Source organism: Podarcis melisellensis, assembly GCF_964234715.1.
Source record: "Podarcis melisellensis genome assembly, chromosome: 18".
NCBI classification, from domain to species: Eukaryota; Metazoa; Chordata; class Lepidosauria; order Squamata; family Lacertidae; genus Podarcis; species Podarcis melisellensis.
The window spans coordinates 3,681,748-3,704,356 of NC_138536.1; the positions used below are offsets into that span (position 1 = coordinate 3,681,748).

General features: G+C 49.0%; 1 protein-coding gene across 1 annotated transcript in view; it reads left to right on the forward strand.

Annotated features, from left to right (window-relative positions):
- Window positions 1-20,282, forward strand: part of EFNA2 (ephrin A2) — a 175,358-nt gene extending 155,076 nt beyond the window's left edge. The window contains exons 3-4 of the mRNA XM_081895938.1: window positions 10,736-10,801; window positions 19,591-20,282. Coding sequence (XP_081752064.1) covers window positions 10,736-10,801; window positions 19,591-19,718 — 194 coding nt within the window. The 3' untranslated portion in view covers window positions 19,719-20,282. The remainder of the gene's footprint in view (window positions 1-10,735; window positions 10,802-19,590) is intronic.
- The last annotated feature ends 2,327 nt before the right edge of the window (window positions 20,283-22,609 follow it).

A 22,609-nucleotide genomic window follows, 5' to 3' on the forward strand; every position in this document is an offset into this window, starting at 1 on the left:
CTTTGAGGGCACTGTATTTAGCAGACATGAAAGAACGAACACTACCTCCTTCTGTAGCTTGCAAATTGGAATTCTATTAACCTTCCAGGAATCTAGATGAGCGTCCTGGCTATGCTCAACAGTTCTAGGTCAAGGTTAAACAACACTTTTGGGGGGCCACAAGAGGGTCGCTTTTCGGCTTTTGAGATGTTCACTGCAGAGGGGCTGGAGGAGGAGGTTAGAGAGAGAGTCCTACACAGAATTGGAGGACCGGGGCGGATGATGGACAGTGTCAGATTTAAGTAAAGGTAAAGGGACCCCTGACCATTAGGTCCAGTCGTGGCTGACTCTGGGGTTGCGGCGCTCATCTCGCTTTACTGGCCGAGGGTACCAGCGTACAGCTTCCGGGTCATGTGGCCAGCAGGACTAAGCCGCTTCTGGCGAACCAGAGCAGAGCACGGAAACGCCGTTTGCCTTCCCGCCAGAGCGGTACCTATTGATCTACACTGACGTGCTTTCGAACTGCTAGGTTGGCAGAAGCAGGGACCAAGCGACAAGAGTTCACCCTGTCATTGCGGGGATTCGAACCACCAACCTTCTGATCGGCAAGTCCTAGGCTCTGTGGTTTAACCCACAGCACCACCCGCATCCCATGTGATAGATTTATGTATAAACTAAACAAGCTATAGCTTAGGGCCCCACTCTCTTGGGGGCCCCCCAAAAAAATTAAAGGGAGAAAAAAACCATGGATGTACATTTCCAAAATATAAGATAAAAAACAAATAAAATAAAAGCCACATGCAGCAACAGTGTTTTGTGTTGTGTAGGTTCCTATGATGTAAGTCATGGACCCCGCCTGCTAGCCTGCTCCCTAAAATATCGCTGGTTCGCTCCTTTCTATATATATATCAGCCCTGAGTGCTCACTGGAAGGACAGATCCTGAAGCTGAGGCTCCAAGACTTTGGCCATCTCATGAGAAGAGAAGACTCCCTGGAAAAGACCCTGATGTTGGGAAAGATGGAGGGCACAAGGAGAAGGGGATGACGGAGGACGAGATGGTGGGACACTGTTCTCGAAGGTGCCAACATGAGTTTGACCAAACTGTGGGAGGCAGTGGAAGACAGGAGTGCCTGGCGTGCTCTGGTCCAGGGGGTCACAAAGAGGCGGACACAACTAAACGACTCAACAGCAACAACAACACCTTGCAGGGTTGTTGTAGGGGTTAAAAGGGTCTCCTTGGAGGAACAAAGGGAGGGCATAAATGTAATACAATAAATTTAGGTTTGGCTGAGAGACAGTGACTGGTCCCCAGGATTTGAAGAAGGTCCCCGAGGGCCGTATAAAGCGGCTCGGAGGCCCGCATCTGGCCCCTGAGCCAGGGTTCTCCCACCAGTGACTGATGCAGTTAAAACAAAAACCACCTTCATTCTTCCTGGCAGCAGGAACTCTGCACACCCTCAGAGGCACTCTGAGTTCGTCGACTTAAAGAACGGGAGACGGTTTCCTTGACAAGGAAGACATGGGTGTGTTTGTAAAAATTGCCTGTTCGTGTGCGGGGAGACCTGGATTCAATCTTGTTTGTTGACCCCCCCACCAGCCCCCAGTCTAACTGCAATGTATAATTGGTTGGCCAATGTAACGTTGCCGGGGGGGGGGGGGTGCCAGGCTGGAATTAGGTTTGGAAATTAAGCCCGAAATTCCAAAAGAATAAAGGAATGCAACAGGGGGGGAAATCCATTTATCCCTTTTTTCTTTTCTCTCTCTCCCTCTTATTTTAATGATATGCAGACTAAGGATCCGTGAGCTATTTGTGTTGGAAATGCGGGCTTGGCCCTCACGCCAGCTCCTCGCACCCAGAGCGGTTTCCAAAAGGAAGCCCGCCCCCAATTTAAATAAATCCGGCATATGGATAATCCTATTGCATGCTAATAGAGGAGATTCGGTGCTCAGCGCACCAGGCCTCCTGCAGTCTGAATGGTCAGGTTGCAGCAACTGGGACTTTTTAGTCCAGAGAAAAGGCAAGCGAGAGGCGACGCAAGGGACGTTTTGCAAAATGCACGATGCGATGGGTGGAGGAAGTTAGCAGAGAAAAGCTCCCCCCCCCCGTCTCTCGCAATACAGTGGTTGTTGTTGTTGTTTAATCGTGTCCGCCTCTTTGTGACCCCCTGGACCAGAGCACGCCAGGCACTCCTGTCTTCCACTGCCTCCCGCAGTTTGGTCAAACTCATGCTGGTCTCTTCGAGAACACTGTCCCACCATCTCGTCCTCTGTCGTCCCCTTCTCCTTGTGCCCTCCATCTTTCCTAACATCAGGGTCTTTTCCAGGGAGTCTTCTCTTCTCATGAGGTGGCCAAAGTCTTGGAACCTCAGCTTCAGGATCTGTCCTTCCAGTGAGCACTCAGGGCTGATTTCCTTCAGAATGGAGAGGTTGGATCTTCTTGCAGTCCATGGGACTCTCAAGAGTCTCCTCCAGCACCAGAATTCACAAGCATCCATTCTTCGGCGATCAGCCTTCTTGATGGTCCAACTTTCACTTCCATACATCACTACTGGGAAAACCAGAGCTTTTACTATACGGACCTTAATACAGTGGTACCTCAGGTTAAGTACTTAATTCGTTCCAGAGGTCCGTACTTAACCTGAAACTGTTCTTAACCTGAAGCACCACTTTAGCTAATGGGGCCTCCTCCTGCTGCTGTGCCGCCAGAGCACGATTTCTGTTCTCATCCTGAAGCAAAGTTCTTAATCTGAAGCACTATTTCTGGGTTAGCAGAGTCTGTAACCCGAAGCGTATGTAACCTGAAGTGTATGTAACCCGAGGTACCACTGTACTAGAACTCGGGGAACATCCGATGATGTTGAGGGCTGGAAGATTCAGGGCAGCTAAAAAATAAAGGACTTCTTCACGTGGAACTCACCGCCACAGCAGGCGGCGACGGCCACTGACTTGAATCGCTTTAAAAGACGATTAGGCAATTCACAGGAGGAAGCTAGCAATGGCTATTAGCTATGATCAGAGGCAGAAAAGTTCTAGAGCTTTTTGCTTTGGGGGCGGCCAAAGTCACTGAGCTTTCCTGCCCACAATTTTGCAAATTCGCAAAAGAAGGGAGTTTTTGAGCCCGAAGCCAAAACTGCCACAATGGGTTGCCATACGTCCAGATTTTCCTGGACATTTTTTTAAAAGAGTGATTTCAGCTCAGACACTGCTTCAGACAGCAGTATTCTGGGAAATTCCGGACGTATGGCAACCCTAACAAAAACAAGAACTTTTTCTGGGGGAGGGGGGTGGAAGCAAAGTCCTTCGCGCACACAGCTTTCCAACCTCCAAAACAGTCCAATGTGGTTCAAAGATGCCTGCAGGTCTGAGCACTGGAGGGAAAGGGCTTCGTGGAGAACGGTTCAGGGGTTTATTTGCGAAACATAATCCTGGGAGACACGGGTGGCGCTGTGGGTTAAACCACAGATCCTAGGACTTGCCGATCAGAAGGTCGACGGTTCGAATCCCCGCAGTTACAGGGTGAGCTCCCGTTGTTCGGTCCCTGCTCCTGCCCACCTAGCAGTTCGAAAGCACCTCAAAGTGCAAGTAGATAAATAGGTACCACTCCAGCGGGGAGGTAGACAGCGTTTTCGTGCGCTGCTCTGGTTCGCCAGAAGCGGCTTAGTCCTGCCGGCCACATGACCCGGAAGCTGTACGCCGGCTCCCTCGGCTAATATAGCAAGATGAGCACCGCAACCCCAGAGTCGGCCACGACTGGACCTAATGGTCAGGGGGTCCCTTATTATCCTAGGAGAGGGTTTCAGCCAGCCATAAATCAGGAATCGCTGCCTGTTTTGGTTCCCCACTTTTTTAAAAGGTTTCTCGGTGCCCGCCTTTTGCACTCGGGCCTCGCTCCGGGAGACGGGTGCCCCCCCCTCTCCCCGTGGCAGGATATGCAGATGGAGGGGGTGTGGCTATGCAAACGAGGGCATTCTCCGCTCTTCAATGGCTCCCCCATTGAGGAGAGCGCTCTCTCCAGCCGACAAAAGGTGACATCAGCGCTCCATTGTCGGGTTTTCTTGTCCGGGAGACAATATCGCTCCTCTGAGCCCCCCCGGGGTTGGGAGCGTGTAGATGAGAAGCGATGGGAAGAGAGGGAGGCGGGGAGGGGAATTAAAATGAAGCCCTCGACATTGTTGCCATCAATATCTCAGCAAGCCTCTGGGAACAATATTGAAATCCCCTGGGAACAGGACTGCCAGGGAATGTCAGTTCCACAGAAGCCAGCCCTCTGTTCAGAAACGAGGTCTTTCCCTGACATCCTTTAAGGACGCAGCTATTTCCATTTATTCAGAATACTCTTTACACCCTGCCGTCATCCCCCTGAGGAGATCGGGCCGACACGCATTTAAATCAAAAAAGTGGTTTTTAAAACCCGAGCAACTGAAGCGTATCACCACGGACAGAATCTCCTGGAGATCTTAAGAACTTTTTGAAATACCCTGAACCTGTTGCACTGCCACATAAATCCCTGTTCTGCATCTGCAAGAAACCGACGTGCCCTTCGGAACTCCCTGCCACTTGACCCAGGCCAGGAACCTTCGATGAACTCTTTCGTACCTGCTAAAAACATTTTTTGTTTCGACAAAATGCCAGCGTGTTTTTAGTTTACTGCTAGCTTTAATTCTTTGAATATTTAAACACACACACATGTACAGCAGTACCTCGGGTTAAGTACTTAATTCGTTCCGGAGGTCCGTACTTAACCCGAAACTGTTCTTAACCTGAAGCACCACTTTAGCTAATGGGGCCTCCTGCTGCTGCCGCACCGCCGGAGCACAATTTCTGTTCTCATCCTGAAGCAAAGTTCTTAACCTGAAGCACTATTTCTGGGTTAGCGGAGTCTGTAACCTGAAGCGTATGTAACCTGAAGCGTATGTAATCTGAAGCGTATGTAACCCGAGGCACCACTGTATTCTTTTGTTTTATTCTTTTTTAAACTTTATTGCAAAACAATTTACATATAAAATACGAAGAGAATACCTCAATGACAACTAAACATTAACTAACAACACATCGTCTAACATCTCACAGACTTTTGACTTTCGATTTTGGATTCGTAATAATGGCACTTGGAGACCTTGGGCAGCGGACAGGGTGCCGGCACCCCGAGGGGTCCGAAAACAGAGGGGGACCCCACACACACACACTTCCTCTGGCCTTGCCATGCCCCGGGGCATTGTGGGAAATAAATGGCTACCCAGCATTCCTCGGAAGACAGCCCGCCATTTGCGCCCGGCCTTCTCAAACCAGGGTAAAAGGTAAAGGGACCCCTGACCATTAGGTCCAGTCGTGGCCGACTCTGGGGTTGCGGCGCTCATCTCGCTTTACTGGCCAAGGGAGCCGGCGTACAGCTTCCGGGTCATGTGGCCAGCAGGACTGAGCCGCTTCTGGCGAACCAGAGCAGTGCACGGAAACACCGTTTACCTTCCCGCCGGAGCGGTACCTATTTATCTACTTGCACTGGTGTGCTTTCAAACTGCTAGGTTGGCAGGAGCAGGGATCGAGCAATGGGAGCTCATTCCGTTGCGGGGATTCAAACCGCTGACCTTCTGATCAGCAAGCCCTAGGCTCTGTGGTTTAACCCACAGCGCCACCCGCGTCCCACTCAAACCTCTTCTTATTCCCTAAGAAGAGAATAATGACAAGGTGCAAAATGGCGTCCACACCCATATTCTCATAATTCGTCATCGCAAGGGAGGGAATGTTTCTCCCCATCCATTCCCAGCGGCCAAGTGGGGCCACGAGGTTTTTAAAAAGGGGGACCTGCCATTCCTCACCCCGCCCCAAACTGCCCCAGATGGACACAGCATCTGTGGGGATTTTGGAGGGACAAAAATGCCAAATTGCTTTCCCACAGCATTCCCTCTTTGTCCAGCTCCACTGCAAAAAGTCCCCAAAGTGGCAAAAAGCTCAGATATGAAAACAAATAGGACTTTAGCCAACGCATATCAACACACACACTCATTTTTTTATTTAAAATTTTGCTCCATTAAAAAAAAAAAACCATCAGTAACAACAAAGTAGATAATGCTTGTGTTGAAAAAACAGCTGTGCGGTTTCTGAAAGAATCGTAATTTTTTTTTTTATTGCTTCCTGGCTCCTTTTTTTGCATCAAACATCACCCCGTTTCCCCCCTTCCAAACATATGTGATTTTAGCAGGTAGAGAGGCGGGGGAATGGCAGGCGATTCCTGCATTTTCCTGGTTCGGAAAATCCACACACCTCTCTGTGTTAATTCCTGGACGAAGATACGGGTTGTGAACGAAGAGGCAGTTTAGAAACGTTGTCCAGAAAGCACAAAACCTACATGTTGTTTGCTTTGGTGAAAATATTATCTTGTCCTTTTAAAAAAAAAAAATTGAGAAACCCCAATCATTAGATCCCCATCCAAGCACTCAATGTGTGTATCTGTAAATAGAAAGATATTGCAAAAATCCAAACGCTATCCAAACCTCGCAGCAAATATATCCTTTCAAAGGCTCCCCCTTTTGAATTCCCAGCTCACTTGTTTTCGTCCTCCTGGTTGCAAGAGGTGAATAAGTCTCTTTATTTGATCAAATCTTCATTGTTTTCAACAAGGACCAGCATTTAAGAAGCGAAAACATTTTTGGTTAGACGAGCCTGCCCAAATGTTAAGTCGATGTGAGTTTTAATCTGTTTTTTTTAAAAGCTTATTGTTCTTTCAACCTCGAGAATTATTGTTTTATATTTTTTTGTAAACCGCTTTGGAGTTTGTCTGTATTTTTACAATCCAGAGCAGCATATTTCTGCCTTGCGGAGGGTTGGGCGATTTTATGATTCTAGATAAGTTTCAAATAAAACCCAGAACCACGTCGAACACATTATCCAATGAAATAAAATAAAGCAGGACAGAGCAGGTTTAAATTAAGAGTTTTTGAGTCCCGTCGTGAACTCCAAGAAGGAAATTTTCAAGATACGCGAGGTCAGGTTCCTGGTGGGTTTTGCTAATGCAGTTCTTCGCGATATACAGGTGAAACTCGAAAAATTAGAATATCGTGGGAAAGTCCGTTGATTTCAGGAATTCAACTTGAATGGTGAAACTATGAGATCGACTCGTGACATGCAAAGCGAGATGTGCTTCTATTTCTCAGAGGTCCAGTCTTGCTCGATTTGCAATCCTTGTTTTGCTGATTTCCTTGAATATTCTAATTTTCTAAGATGGTTAATTTGGGGTTTTCACCAGCTGTACACCATGATAATGGCAATGATCACAAATCAAGGCTTGACATATCTCCCTTTGCATGTCACGAGTCTGTCTCATATATTAGTTTCACCTTTCCAGTTGAATTCCTGAAATCAAGGAACTTTCCCACAATATTCTAATTTTTCGAGTTTCACCTGTAACTATTTTAAAAATCTGATTCTTCATTTCTTTAACACCTCTCCATTCAGAAGGAGCGTTAAGGATAGGACAAGAGATGCAGATGAGCTGAGGCCAACGCTTGAATCTTAAATGGGTGTCTGACCGTGGTGTTAACACGAATTTTCGGTGACCCTTCTGAGCAAAGGCCTTTTCTTCAAACAGGATATCCCCCGCCTGGCTCCCGAGTCGGGACTGTCAAGGCCGATCTGTTTCAGGGACAGATGGAAAATCCACCTTGTCAGATCACGGCCTCCCTAAAAGTGCTTTTCACATTCACCTTTTCATTTCGCCCCTCAGCCGAACTGCCCATCCTAATCCGGGCCAATTTCATGCCTCGGAGAGTTCCCACCCACCACCCCGAGCTTTTAATTGCAAACTTTTTGCTCTTTCTCTCAAACCCACCCATCCTCCTCCTCCTCTTCGCCCGCCTCTCCCGACTTATTGGAAGCGTATCATTTGCCTTGTCAGGTTTTTATTGGGGGAAATCCGAACATGTCCAAGGATGTCCGGCGGAGAAAAGCGCCCCGCTTGGGGGTCGGACAACTTTTGACATCAGTTTGATCAAAGATGCGGTATTAAAAGCAGGAGCTTTTGTGCGTGGGGTTCGCCCCCCTCCCCAAATCGCCCGGCTAAAGAAACGGAGGAAGCACATCGGAGATGGTTAAGCTTCTTAGCAGGGGCTGGGCAACATCTGTGGGTCAAACGGCAATCGGCGCAAGGTCTTTCCCATGGGGGGGACACATCTGGTAGGGCGCTGTGAGAGTAAGGTGCTGGACTCAGCCTCAGCCCAGAAGCCAAGCTCTTCCGATGCTCCTATGTAGGAAAGGATATATTGGCAATGCCAGATTTTCATACAGTGGTACCTCGGGTTAAGAAAATTAATTCATTCCAGAGGTCCGTTCTTAACCTGAAACTGTTCTTAACCTGAAGCACCACTTTAGCTAATGGGGCCTCCTGCTGCCGCCGCGTGATTTCTGTTCTCGTCCTGAAGCAAAGTTCTTAACCTGAAGCACTATTTCTGGGTTAGCGGAGTCTGTAACCTGAAGCGTATGTAACCTGAGGTACCACTGTATAAACTAAACAAGCTTTAGCTTAGGGCCTCACTCTCTTCGGGGCCCCCAAAAAAAATTAAAGGGGAAAAAGCTGGATGTACATTTCCAAAACATAAGATAAAAAACAAATAAAATTAAACCTACACCCAGCAACAGTGTTTTGTGTTGTGCAGGCTCCTGTGATGTAAGTCCTGGGCCCTGCCTGCTAGCCTGCTCCCTAAAATATCACTGGTTTGCTCATTTCCATATACAGTGGTACCTCGGGTTACATACGCTTCAGGTTACATACGCTTCAGGTTACAGACTCCGCTAATCCAGAAATGGTGCTTCAGGTTAAGAACTTTGCTTCAGGATAAGAACAGAAATTGTGCTCCGGCGGCGCGGCGGCAGCAGGAGGCCCCATGAGCTAAAGTGGTGCTTCAGGTTAAGAACAGTTTCAGGTTAAGAACGGACCTCCGGAACGAATTAAGTACTTAACCCGAGGTTCCACTGTATAGGGTGCCTACATTCTGCATGGACTGGATGCATGGCCACATGTGCAAAAGGCTTGAGGTATCTATTAGGTCCATAAATAACCATATAGCATATATTCAGCACACACAAAACAGTGACAATTTGTTGTTGACAAAGGACAGCTGGACATAGAAAGGGCCCCATTACCTTCAGTAGCTGAGGGCCTCATCAAACCCAAATCCGGCCCTGGGTAGGTGGGATTCGAACCCCAGTCTCTAAGGCCTTAGTCTGACACCACATCTCGCCAATACACGTTGAGAATGAATGAGTCTCATCGCAGCCACACTAAACGATTGAGTTCTTATAGATGCAGTGTGGATGTTATGTGGCGCCTTTGGGGATGCAGGTGGCGCTGTGGTCTAAACCACTGAGCCTCTTGGGCTTGCCGATCGGAAGGTTGGCGGTTTGAATCCCCGCGACGGGGTGAGCTCCCGCTGCTCTGTCCCAGCTCCTGCCAACCTAGCAGTTCGAAAGCACACCAGTGGAAGTAGATCAGTAGGTACCGCTGTGGCAGGAAGGTAAACAGTGTTTCCGTGCGCTCTGTTTTGCATCACAGTGTCCCGTTGCACCAGAAGCGGTTTAGTCCTACTGGCCACATGACCCAGAAAGCTGTCTGCGGACAAACGCCGGCTCCCTTGGCCTGAAAGCAGAGATGAGCGCCACAACCCCATAGTCACCTTTGACCGGATTTAACCATTCAGGGGTCCTTTACCTTTACCCATGTGGCACCTGCAGAACTGCCAGTTCCGCCAATCAGGGATACCAGGGTTCAAGAGTCCCCTAAGTTTTTCAGAGCTTTGCACATCGATAGGTAAAGGTAAAGGCACACCTGACCATTAGGTGCAGTCATGACCGACTCTGGGGTTGCGGCACTCATATCGCTTTATTGGCCGAGGGAACCGGCATACAGCTTCCGGGTCATGTGGCCAGCAGGACTAAGCCGCTTCTGGCTAACCAGAGCAGCGCACGGAAACGCCGTTTAGCTTCCCGCCAATTTATCTACTTGCACTTTGACGTGCTTTCAAACTGCTAGGTTGGCAGGAGCAGGGACCGAGCAACGGGAGCTCACCCCGTCATTGCGGGGATTTGAACCGCCGACCTTCTGATCGGCAAATCCTAGGCTCTGTGGTTTAACCCACAGCGCCACCCGCGTTCCTTTTGCACATCGATGCAAGGATCTTGAACACGACTCGGTAGTAGGTGCTGTCTGGCTCCTGCATTTTCCCGCAGCCAGGGCATCTGAACCAGGTCCGAGGGCAGCCCCACCAAGTTTGCATTACAGTAGTCCAGCCTCAAAGTTACCCACCCACGGATTGTAACGGCAAGGCTGTCTCTGTTCAGGGACGAAAAGGGAACTTGCCGGAAATGGCTACCTTGGGTCCATGAATTTCAAAAGGCTGACTCTTGATTAGGGCCTCTGTCGGAGACAGCTCTACACAAATCGCCCAGCGAGGGCAGCCGGCCCTGAAACACAGGTTATTTGAGCAAAATGAAAAAGAGTGTGGAGGGGAAACAATTGACCCCATTGCACTGTTTCTGTTCATGGTGCAAAATTCAGGAAGGAAGCCAAACCCTGAGAATGTTGGTGTCATTTTGGGCAATAGGATTCTGAAACGGAGCAGGGATTTGTGAACAGTGGCTTCAGAAACAACCCTATAAATCTGCCCTTTTTGGAAATGTGTAAAATTGAAACTTTATGTAGGACACATATGGCGGTTTTTTTGGTGACGACGTTCTGTCTCCCCTCTCCCTTTTTGTCCCTTGCAGCTGCGACGCCTCCGAACTTGGTCGACAAGCCCTGCTTAAAGCTGAAGGTTTACGTCCGGCCAACAAGTAAGTGATGTCACAGGACACCAGAAAGATCCTCTGCAGGTTTCAGGGTGCCATTTCGGCAAATCCCAGGGTGCAAATCTGCACACAAACACATACCCATCTGGGATTCGCGATTCAGGGATCGGGTCTCTGCGAATCCCAGCCAGGGCAGGATTCGTGGCTCAGAAACCACGTCGAAATACATTCTGAAACTCGCCATTTGAGAGAAAACACTTTTCAGAGCGCATGGTTTTTTTTAGGGAGGGTGGGCGAGGCAGTTAAGAAATGCAGGGTTTCGCCAATTATTATTTTCTTCCCTCCCTGCGAGAAGCCAAGTTACAGGGAACCAGGCAGAGGGCCTTCTCGGTGGTGGTGCCCGCCCTGTGGAACGCCCTCTCATCAGAGGTCAAAGAGAAAAACAACTACCAGACTTATAGAAGACATTTGAAGGCAGCCCTGTTTAGGGAAACTTTTAATGTTTAATAGGTTATTGTATTTTAATATTCTGTTGGAAGCCGCCCAGAGTGGGTGGGGTTTAAATTATTATTATTATTATTATTATTATTATTATTATTATTATTATTATTATTATTATTATATACCATCTCTCTCTGCTGGTGGAGCTGTGAAGCAGACAAGAAACTCACTCAGCAAGACTCTCCCCTATGTTTGTAGAGGACTTGGGTCTTTGGGCGGCCGTCAGACCTGAGCACTTTCTAAGAATTGTAGAGTTGGAAGGGACCTCTTGAGTCATCTAGTCCAACCCCCTGAAATGCAGGAATCTCAGCTAAAGCATCCACGACAGAGGGCCATCCGACCTCTGCTTAAAAACCACCAGGGAAGGAGAGCCCACAACCTCCCGAGGGAGAACGTTCCATTAGCTCTTACCGTCAGAAAGTTATTCCTGATGTTCAGTCGGAAAGTCCTTTGTTGTAACTTGAATCCATCAGTTCAGGTCTATTCCTCCAGGGCACCCAAAAACAAGTTTCTCCATCTTCCCTGTGGCAGCCTATTGGAAGATGGCCGTCATATCCCCTCTCAGTCTCTAAAGATACCCAGCTCCTTCGACCGTTCTTCATCAGGCTTGGCTTCCAGACCCTTGATCATCTTGGTCACCCTCCTCTGCACACCTTCCAAGCTTGGCAATCTCCTCCTTAAATTGTGGCGCCCAGAACTGGGCACAGGACTCCAGGTGTGGTCTGAGCAAGGCAGAATAGAGTGGGACTATGACTTCCCTTAGGGAAGCAGGTGGCGCTGTGGGTTAAACCACAGAGCCTAGGACTTGCCCATCAGAAGGTCGGTGGTTCGAATCCCCACAATGGCGGGGTGAGCTCCCATTGCTCGGTCCCTGCTCCTGCCAGCCTCGCAGTTCGAAAGCACATCAAAGTGCAAGTAGATAAATAGGTATCACTCTGGCAGGAAGGTAAACGGCCTTTCTGTGCACTGCTCTGGTTCACCAGAAGCGGCTTAGTCCTGCTGGCCACATGACCTGGAAGCTGTACGCTGGCTCCCTCAGCCAGTAAAGCGAGATGAGCGCCGCAACCCCAGAGTCGGCCACGACTGAACCTAATGGTCAGGGGTCCCTTTACCTTTACCTATGACGTTACTTGATCTAGACACTAGATTTCTGTTTGATGCAGCCTAGAACAGCGTTAGCCTTTTTTGCTGCTGCATCACATGGCTGACTCGCACTGTATCCCCTGAATATCTGGTCTGGGTTTTGCTGTTGTTGCTGTAAAGTGGTCCCTTGGTTCTCATGCTTAATCCGTTCCAGAAGTCCGTTCCAAAACCAAAGCGTTCCAAAACCAAGGCGTGCTTTCCCATGGAAAGCAATGCAAAACAGATTAACCCGTTCCAGACTTTTAAAAACAACCCCTAAAACAGCAATTCATCATGAATTTTACTATCCAACGAGTCCGTTGATCCATAAAACGAAAGCAATGATCAATGTACTGTACTATAAAATAAGTAAGACCTTCTTGTAGATTTAAAAAATAAAAATTATTACCTGCGCTGATGATAGTCACAAAAACAAATTAACCAAAGAAGCCACAAAAACTCAAAATAAATGACAAAAAACAAAAGCACCAAACTTAATCTGTCCTGGAAGCCCGTTTGACTTCCGAAATGATCGAAAACCAAGTCTTGGCTTCTAATTGGTGCAGGCGCCCTGGAAACAATAGCCGACAGCCGCATCGGACGCTCAGCTTCCGAAAAACGTTCGAAAACCGGAACACTTACTTCTGGGTTTTTGGCGTTTGGGAACCAAGGCGTTTGAGAACCAAGGCATTTGGGAACCAAAGCATTTGAGAAACAAGGTCCCACTGTATGTTCATAGTAATGGCGACGATGCAAAACCTTTTCCAGGGAAACAAACCTTTCCTTCCGCATGTTTTCCCCGTGAGATCAAATCAGTGAAAGGTCTATTAGACCCCGACCCCATCTGCACCGACCTTCACCCCACTCTTTCTAAACCCACTTCAACCGCTGGCTTTCTTGGCGGTGAGTGAAATGCCAGGCTCAGGGGGTGCTTTTGGCCCAAGAAAATAGCACTCAGATCTCCGACAAATTATCTTCAGCTCTGCTCTGGGGCTGGAAGAAAGAAGGAAATAAAATAAATCTAGATTGATGCCTGCTTGGTACATAACCCCACAGGGCTGCTTTTGTTTTCGCAGAGGGGGGGAAAAAGAGAGCAAATTATTTTAGGGTTTTTTGTTTTTTTCCTTCCCTCTTTTCTTTTTCGTAAAAAGGCCAGCCTCCCGCTCTCTGTACAGGGGGGTTTCTCCCCCACTTCCCCCGAATCAAATAGGCGCAGCTGTTATGGAGAAAAAAGAAAACACAAATTAATAATTTTCTCCTCTTGTTAACGTATAATTAGTATTTGGCCACAGCTCTTCCCAGGGAGCAGGTAGAAAAAGAGTGAGAAATGTCAGAGTCTAAAGGGATATTGTAAGGGCTTGTTTTCCCCTTTCCTTGTTTCATGTGTGTATGTGTGTGTGTGTGTGTGTGTGATGGAGGCAGCTTTTAAAGAAAACAAGAACGCTTTGCTAATGAAAGAATAAATGGCTTTTTAAAAAAAAAATTTAAAAACCCGGGTGGTTATGGGCTGTTAGGCCTGTCAGTTTCTCGTTTATTTCCCCACCCTTGAATTTCAGTCGCCACATCAGTTTGTGAATTTCCCCACCACCACCACCACTCTAAAAAGCCAGTGTTTTCTGCAAATTTATCCTAACTACATCTAATTGCTTGCAGTTTCACTAATTGGCACATTGTTGCAAAGAAGTTTTCTGACGGCTGAACTGACTGGGGCTGATGGGGCTATAGTCCCAAAAATCCGGAGGGCACCAGATTCTGAGAGGCTGAGATATGGGGTTGCCGCTTTAGGGAACCAAATGTCCTATAAGACTTGTAATGGTTCTAGGGGTTGCTCGTGCGTAAGTTGCCGCCACTCCTGGCTAGGTTGCCTGGTTAAACCTTTTCTGTCTGGACAGCCCTTCACTTTGTGGCTGTTTCAGTGGCTAGCAGAATCCGTCAGTGGGCGTTTCCTGAACCTCTTCCAGCAAAGAAGTTCTTTGACGCCAAGTCTCCGCCTACTCTCCCTGCACGGAAGTCTTCTGCGCAGGGAGGGTGTGGGCAGCGGAGGACCCGTGCTCTCCCCGCTGGTCTCCGGTGAGGAGTCCTGGAGCCCCCTCGCCGATTCCCCCATCTGCCCCCCTTTATCCCTGGTGTTACGCTGATTTCCTTCCCCAGCCGATGAGCTGCCTCTCTCCCTGCTGGGCCCTTCTCCAGCATCGCTTGGGAGCCTTGCCTCCTCCTCTGACTCCGATGGCAGTTCCCTGACAGGACTCAAATCCATCTGGGCATAAGCTGCAATGATCTTAGTGGGACATACCTTGGTGTAGACCTGCGTAGGACCTGACTAAGGCTGCTGCCTGGAACCCTTTTACGAAGGAATACATCCCATTGGAAGTTGATGATGATGATGGTGATGATATTTATACCCCTCCCATCTGGCTGGGTTTCCCCAGCCACTCTGGGTAGCTTCCAACAGAACACCAAAAGCAGAATAAAACATCAGTCATTAAAAACTTCCCTAAACAGGGCTGCCTTCAGATGTCTTCTAAAGGTCAGATCATTGTTTATTTCCTTGACATCTGATGGGAGGGCGTTCCACAGGGCGGGCGCCACCACCGAGAAGGCCCTTTGCCTGGTTCTCTGTAACCTCGCTTCTCGCAGGGAGGGAACTGCCAGAAGGCACTCAGAGCTGGACCTCAGTGTCCGGGGCTGGACGATGGGGGTGGAGATGCTCCTTCGGGGATACTGGGCCGAGGCCACTGAGGTCTTGAAAGGTCAGCACCAACACGTGCTCGGAAACGTCCTGGGAGCCAATGGAGGTCTTTCAGGACCAGTGTTATGTGGTCTCAGTGGCTGCTCCCAGTCCCCAGTCTAGCTGCCGCTTTCTGGATTAATTGCAGTTTCTGTGTCACCTTCAAAGGCAGCCCCACATAGAGCACATTGCAGTAGTCCAAGCGGGAGATAACCAGAGCATGCACCACTCTGGCCAGACAGTCCGCGGGCAGGGAGGGTCTCATCCTGCGTACCAGATGGAGCTGCCCTGGACACAGAATTGACCTGCACCTCCATGGACAGCTGTGAGTCCAGAATGATCCCCAGGCTGCGCAGCTGGTCCTTCAGGGGCACAGTCACCCCATTCAGGACCAGGGAGTCCTCCACACCCGCCCGCCTCCTTTCCCCAAAAAACTGTCCTTCTGTCTTGTCAGGATTCAACCTCAATCTGTTAGCCGCCATCCCTCCTCCAACTGCCTCCAGACACTCACACAAGGCCTTCATCACATAGCTTCGCAGCGGTCTGTCTTGTTTGCTGAAGGTCCCAGGTTCATAGAGTGAAATCATTGTAGAGTTGAAAGGGACCCTAAGGGTCATCCAGCCCAACCCCCTGGAATGCAGGAATCTTTCACCCAATGTGGGACTTGAACCCACAACCCTGAGATTATAAGCCTGGTGAGGATGCCAGCAAGCTGGTAGAGCGACCAAGATGATCAAGGGTCTGGAAACCAAGCCGTATGAGGGACGGTCGAAAGAGCTGAGTGTGTTTAGCCTGGAAAAGAGAAGACTGGAAGAAATTTAAAGACCATTTACAGAAAAATTGCAAAATTAATGAATGTTGGATAGAAATTAAGTGGTTTCCAGCTGTAATGCTTTAAGAGAATGTGGGGAAAAAAGGTTTAGAAATAGGTTAAAATTTATTGATAAGGATTTGCTGAACTAACAATTTGAGTTGGAATACAAAAAAGGGAGGTACGAGGAGGTCTGGGAAATAAGTTGATGAAAAATAAGTAATGGAAACTTTATGTGTTTTTAAATATTTTTATTTTTGTATTTTTGTTAAAAAAAATTCTTTTTTCTCTTTATTGTATTACTATTAAAAACTTTAATAAATATTCTTTTAAAAAAAAAGGAGACTGAGAGGAGCTATGATAGCCATCTTCTGATATCTTAAGGGCTGTCACAGGGACAATGGACCAGGCTTGGTTTCTTCCACTCTGGAGGGGCTAGACTCGGACCAAGAGCTGTTGAGCTCCCTTCAAACTCTACATTTCTGTCATTCTATGCTCTACCAACGGAGCTATTGATGCTCCTGTATATCCTTCCCTCTTCTGTGATTCCGACAAGCATTTTGCTCATAATAATCCTGGACGGTGAAGGGGGAGGCAGCGGTGGAGCCGAACGCAGAACACAAAGGGGGATTGGCATTTGTGGATATTGTCGTTCCTTCCTTCCCCTCCTCCCCTGGCTATGATCCTGCCAAAACCACCCTTAATCCCGTCGTAAACTTTAAAAGACGAGGCAAGCCGGGGGAACGGCGTTCGCAGTAATTTAGCCGACGCTCTTCTGCGCCGCCGGCTGACGAAGGGCCTTTTCCAGGTGGGATTATCGGACGGGCGACAAGCAGCCGCCTTTTGACCCCTCGACCGAAGGCAGGGCCAATAATAATAATAATAATTTCTTTATACCCTGCCCATCTGGCTGAGCTTCCCCAGCCACTCTGGGCGGCTTCCAATCAAATGTTAAAAACAACACAGCGTTAAATATTAAAAACTTCCCTAAACAGGGCTGCCTTCAGATGTCTTTTAAAAAGAAGATAGCTGCTTATTTCCTTCACATCGGAAGGGAGGGCGTTCCACAGGGCGGGTGCCACTACCGAGAAGGCCCTCTGTCTGGTTTCCTGTAACCTCACTTCTTGCAGGGAGGGAACCGCCAGAAGGCCCTCGGAGCTGGACCTCAGTGTCCAGGCAGAATGCTGGGGGTGGATACACAGGTATACAGGACCGAGGCTGTTTAGGGCTTTCAAGGTCAGCACCAACACTTTGAATTGTGCTCGGAAACGTCCTGGGAGCCAATGCAGATCTCTCAGGACCGGTGTTATGTAGTCCCGGCAGCCACTCCAGTCACCAGTCTGGCTGCCGCATTCTGGATTAATTGCAGTTTCCAGGTCACCTTCAAAGGCAGCCCCATGTAGAGCGCATTGCAGTAGTCCAAGCGGAAGATAACTAGAGCATGCGCCACTCTGGCCAGACAGTCCGCGGGCAGGGAGGGTCTCATCCTGCGTACCAGATGGAACTGCCCTGGACACAGAATTAACCTGCGCCTCCATGGACAGCTGTGAGTCCAGAATGACTCCCAGGCTGCGCACCTGGTCCTTCAGGGGCACAGTTACCCCATTCAGGACTAGGGAGTCCTCCACACCAGCCCGCCCCCTGTCCCCCAAAAACAGTCCTTCTATCTTGTCAGGATTCAACCTCAATCTGTTAGCCACAAGGCCACCAGCCCCCAAGAGGCATCCTTGGCACTGGAAGATCTTGGCAAAGCTCCGCCGGCTGGCTGGGGTCCATTGAGCAAAGAAATAAATAAAAATGCCTCCCGTTTATTTTGAAATGGACTCTTGCCTGCGAGAGGCAGCCAGAGGGCGGATTGTGAGCTTGTCAACACGCAGCCCTTTCCCTCTGGGTCCTGACCCTCTTCCTTTCTGCACACCCACACTGCCCACGAGAGAAAGCTGGCAACCTGGGCGGCTGGGCTGGGGCCAGGAAATGGCGAGATGAAGACAGAACTGGGTTGCGGAAATGCACCGTCCAGCGAGAAGCCTGGCTGCTGGGTGAGGCCAAAGGGAGACCCCTCTAGTCCAACGTTCTGTTCTCACAGTGGCTGGCCGAATGCCCTGAGCGCAACAGGATGTCTCCCCTCCTTCGGGAATCTCTCCAGCACGTACCGTATTTTCCGCTCAATAAGACGCACCAGACCACAAGACGCACCTAGTTTTTGGAGGAGGAAAACAAGAAAAAAGATATTCTGAATCTCAGAAGCCAGAACACTAAGAGGGATCGCTGCGCAGTGAAAGCAGCAATCCCTCTTGCTGTTCTGGCTTCTGGGATAGCTGCACAGCCTGCATTCGCTCCATAAGACGCACACACATTTCCCCTTACTTTTTAGGAGGGAAAAAGTGAGTCTTGTAGAGCAAAAAATACGGTAAGTATTCGGAAGCATCGCTGCCTCCCAAAAGCGCCACGTAAAAGGAAGTCCTTCTTTGCAGGGCGCACTGTTAAATTATGGATTTTCCTCCCACATCAGGCAGGGAGAGCCACAAACAGTGATCTGAGGCCCTTCTTCATGTGCCTCCTCCATAATAATAATATTTATACCCCGCCCACCCGGCTGGGTTTCCCTAGCCACTCTGGGCGGCTCCCAACAGAATATTAAAAATGCAATAAAACACAATAAAACATTAAAAACTTCCCTAAACAGGGCTGCTTTGAGATGTCTTCTAAATGTCAGATAGTTGTTTATTTCCTTGACATCGGATGGGAGGGCGCCACCACCAAGAAGGCCCTCCGCCTGGTTCCCTGTAACCTCACTTCACGCATGGAGGGAACTGCTGGAAAACTCCCAGAGATGGACCACGGTGTCCGGGCTGGACAATGGGGGTGGAGACGCTCCTTCAGGGATACTGGGCTGTTTAGGGCTTTCAAGGTCAGCACCAACACTTTGAATTGTGCTCGGAGACATACTGGGAACCAATGTAGGTCTTTCCGGGCTGGTGTTATATGGTCTCGGCGGCCACTCCCAGTCACCAGGGGCGTAGGAAGGGGGGTGCAATTTGATCAAATCAAATGAAAAAATTTGACAATAAAAATACATATCGATAAGACTTACTTAATATACTTCAAACCAATACCAGTGTTTTTTGTACATGATATCCGTTTTGGGTTGAATCTCTTTCCAAGTTATTATATTGCTGACTTGCTTCTACCTCATTATGGTTTTCTCTGTTGAAGTTTTGACCCTCTTGGTTTCTCATTTTCCCGGTTAATCATGCCATCTCTGCGTAGTCCAGTAGTTTCATCTGCCAGTCCATCTTCATCTTGTCACCTTTCCAACACTGGGTGAGCAACATCCTTGCAGCTGTTACGTAGCGTACATAAACAGTCTTTTCAGTTCTTTCGGTATCTCTGCACCTACAGTTCCTAACAAAAAGCCTTCTGGGTTTTTTTTAACAAAGGTTATTTTAAACATTTTTTTTTCAACTCATTATCTATCATCTCCCAGAATTCCTTTATCGCTTTACAGTTCCACCACATGTGGAGAAAGGTGCCTTCCTTCTCCTTACATTTCCAACCATCATTTGACCTTGCTCCGAACATTTTCGCTTATTTGTTGGGAGTCAAATACCCAGCGGTACATCATTCACTCCCTCTTCCCCTTCTTATACCCCCTCTTTTGTTTCCTCGCAGACGATTCTCTCTACGAGTCCCCAGAACCGATATTCACCAGCAATAACTCCTGCCACAGCTTCCGGGTCCCCGAGACTTTCTTCGTGGTGGTGGTGGTCCCGGTTTTCTGGACTATCCTGACTTCCTAGCCCTGCTAGGTGAGGACAGAAGAGGAAGAAAACTGGAGCTCTTTTCAGCAGCCGCTGGGGGGAAAAAACGAGGGGGGGAGGATTGAAAAAGCGAACGAGAGAGAGAGGGCGTGAACGAAGAATGAAGAGAGAACTCGCGGCGATGACTTTGTTCAGTTTTGTGTGGGGAGGGAAGGGTGTGTAGTCAATGGATCTCTGAACTGCGGTCTCAGCCACAGACGAGCTTGCGGATCGGGGCACCTCAGATAGCAGGTGGACGGACCCTGCCTCCATTTCCCAGGTCAAGCCACTGTTACGGTTCACAACCGGACCCCCGCTACACCCCATCAGATCTGGGGCGGCGGAAGGATCAGTGAGAGAGCTGGACAGAGAAGGCAAGAGACCGGTTTCTGAAAACCTGCGGCGGGAGGCAAGCAGGTTCTGTGCTTCCAAGATGCTCTGTGGACCATTTTCGTCTGGCCGGGATAGAACCCCATTGGGGGGTTCCTGTTTTCCCTCCCCCACCCCCACCCCATGGGGTTTTGCTTTTCAAAATTTCTAGACCAAATATAGTCTCCTTCCTTGTACACCCCTCTGTCCCTTCCTTCCAGCTTTGGTTTTTTTGTGCCGGTCTTTTTTCTGCAACTGGAACTGAAAGAGACATCGCAGTGAGGAGGGAGGAGCAGGTGCCTCATATTGCCCTTCTGTTTTTCCCTCTTCCTCTCTGTGTCCCCTTGGACAAAGGCGGGCAGCCCGTTCCACCGCGGTGGCCAAATTCCCTGACTCGCAAAACTCACACACCAGGCAGCTAGGATCGGGGGGACCTAGGAGCCAAAGGGGACCATCGGCCCCCCGAACCACACAGAGGACTAGGATCCCGCTCTGCCCAAATCAGCCTTTGATTTAGACCCACTCCCCCCCCTGTTTCTGTTAACTATTGTTGGTGCAGCGGACCCACTGCCATCCGGACTCAGCAGGTAAAACCGACGCCTCGCATGTTGCGTAAGACGTCGCCGGTCTACGGGAGAGGAGATGTTCTGCCCGTCGCTCCAAAGAGGAGGACTCTGGACTTGACACGATGGCTGGGCAAGGGGTTTCTCGTGCCGTGGGAGGGTTGTTTTTAAACCCCGCGAGGAGTTGGGGGAAGGCAGGGAGGAGACCAGCGCATGGTACGGCCAACTACGTATGACACAACTGGGTGAGCGATGGAGGTTGTCTTGTCTGTGGGTCCATTCCCCACCCCAAACAGGCTGCTTGGGGCATCATCTGCAAGCGTTTGGCAACAGACACCAGGGTCCCAGAGTGCCCAACTCTAAGCAGTGGGGTGTTTGGGGTCGGCAGCCCTGCTCCCTGCACTCGCCAGCATCGTCCAGCGAAAATTGCCCATGGCCCTCTGGTCAAAATCCCCCAGAGGGAGGACCACGCTCCAACGGTGGGCATCCAATGTGGATTTGAGTAAGAAACACCCCCCAAAATTGAGCCCAGCTGGTGTCATAGAATCATAGAATCATAGAGTTGGAAGAGACCCCAAGGGCCATCGAGTCCAACCCCCTGCCAAGCAGGAAACACCATCAGAGCACTCCTGACATATGGTTGTCAAGCCTCTGCTTAAAGACCTCCAAAGAAGGAGACTCCACCACACTCCTTGGCGGCAAAGAGTGTCAAGAGCGGCCCTGATGGCACCAAGGAAAGGAAGTCTACACGGTCAAACCTTGGTTCCCAAACGGCTCCGTTTCGGAACGTTTCGGCTCCCGAACGCTGAAAACCTGGAAGTACCGTATTTTTCGCTCTATAAGACGCACCAGACCACAAGACGCACCTAGTTTTTGGAGGAGGAAAACAAGAAAAAAGATATTCTGAATCTCAGAAGCCAGAACAGCAAGAGGGATCGCTGCGCAGCGAAAGCAGCAATCCCTCTTGCTGTTCTGGCTTCTGGGATAGCTGCGCAGCCTGCATTCGCTCCATAAGACGCACACACATTTCCCCTTACTTTTTAGGAGGGGAAAAGTGAGTCTTATAGAGCGAAAAATACGGTAAATGCTCCCTTTTTCAGAAACTGAATGTCTGACGTGGCTTCCGTTTGAGTGCAGGAAGCTCTTGCAACCAATCGTGCCTCGGTTGTCGAACGGGCTTCCAGAACGGATTACGTCTGACGACAGAGGTTTGACTGTATTGGGTTTTAAAGACATAAAATTGGGTTTATATAGGAGAGTTAAAGCTAGGAAGCAAGAAGTACCCAACACCAACTGTTAATTCAAACATCACTCCAAAAAGAGTAAAAGTGGTCCCATTGGTAAAGGAGAAAAGGGGTTATTTATTTATGGTTCCTTCCTATTTACAAGAACGGTTTCGGGACTCTAAGCCAACCCAGTGCCTTGTCTCATGCAGGAGGGTGAGAAAGGAAGATTTGTAGCTTGGCAGGGAACCACGTTCGGCTTCCAAAAATCGTTCGAAATCCGGAACACTTACCGTATTTTTTGCTCTATAAGACTCACTTTTCCCCTCCTGAAAAGTAAGGGGAAATGTGTGTGCATCTTATGGAGCGAATGCAGGCTGCGCAGCTATCCCAGAAGCCAGAACAGCAAGAGGGATTGTTGCTTTCACTGCGCAGCGATCCCTCTTGCTGTTCTGGTTTCTGAGATTCAGAATATTTTTTTCCTTGTTTTCCTCCTCCAAAAATTAGGTGCATCTTATGGTCTGGTGCGTCTTATAGAGCGAAAAATACGGTACTTCCAGGTTTTCGGCATTTGAGAACCAAGGGTACGTACATATGTACACGCACACATATATAGTGTCCCTTAAGGCAAAATTCAAACAACAACAAAACACAGTCACAAAGAATTAAAGCCCTGGAACGATTGCTGCAGTTCAAATTGGTGCTAAATTTCCGCAGTCAGTAAAGGATGGGTGGA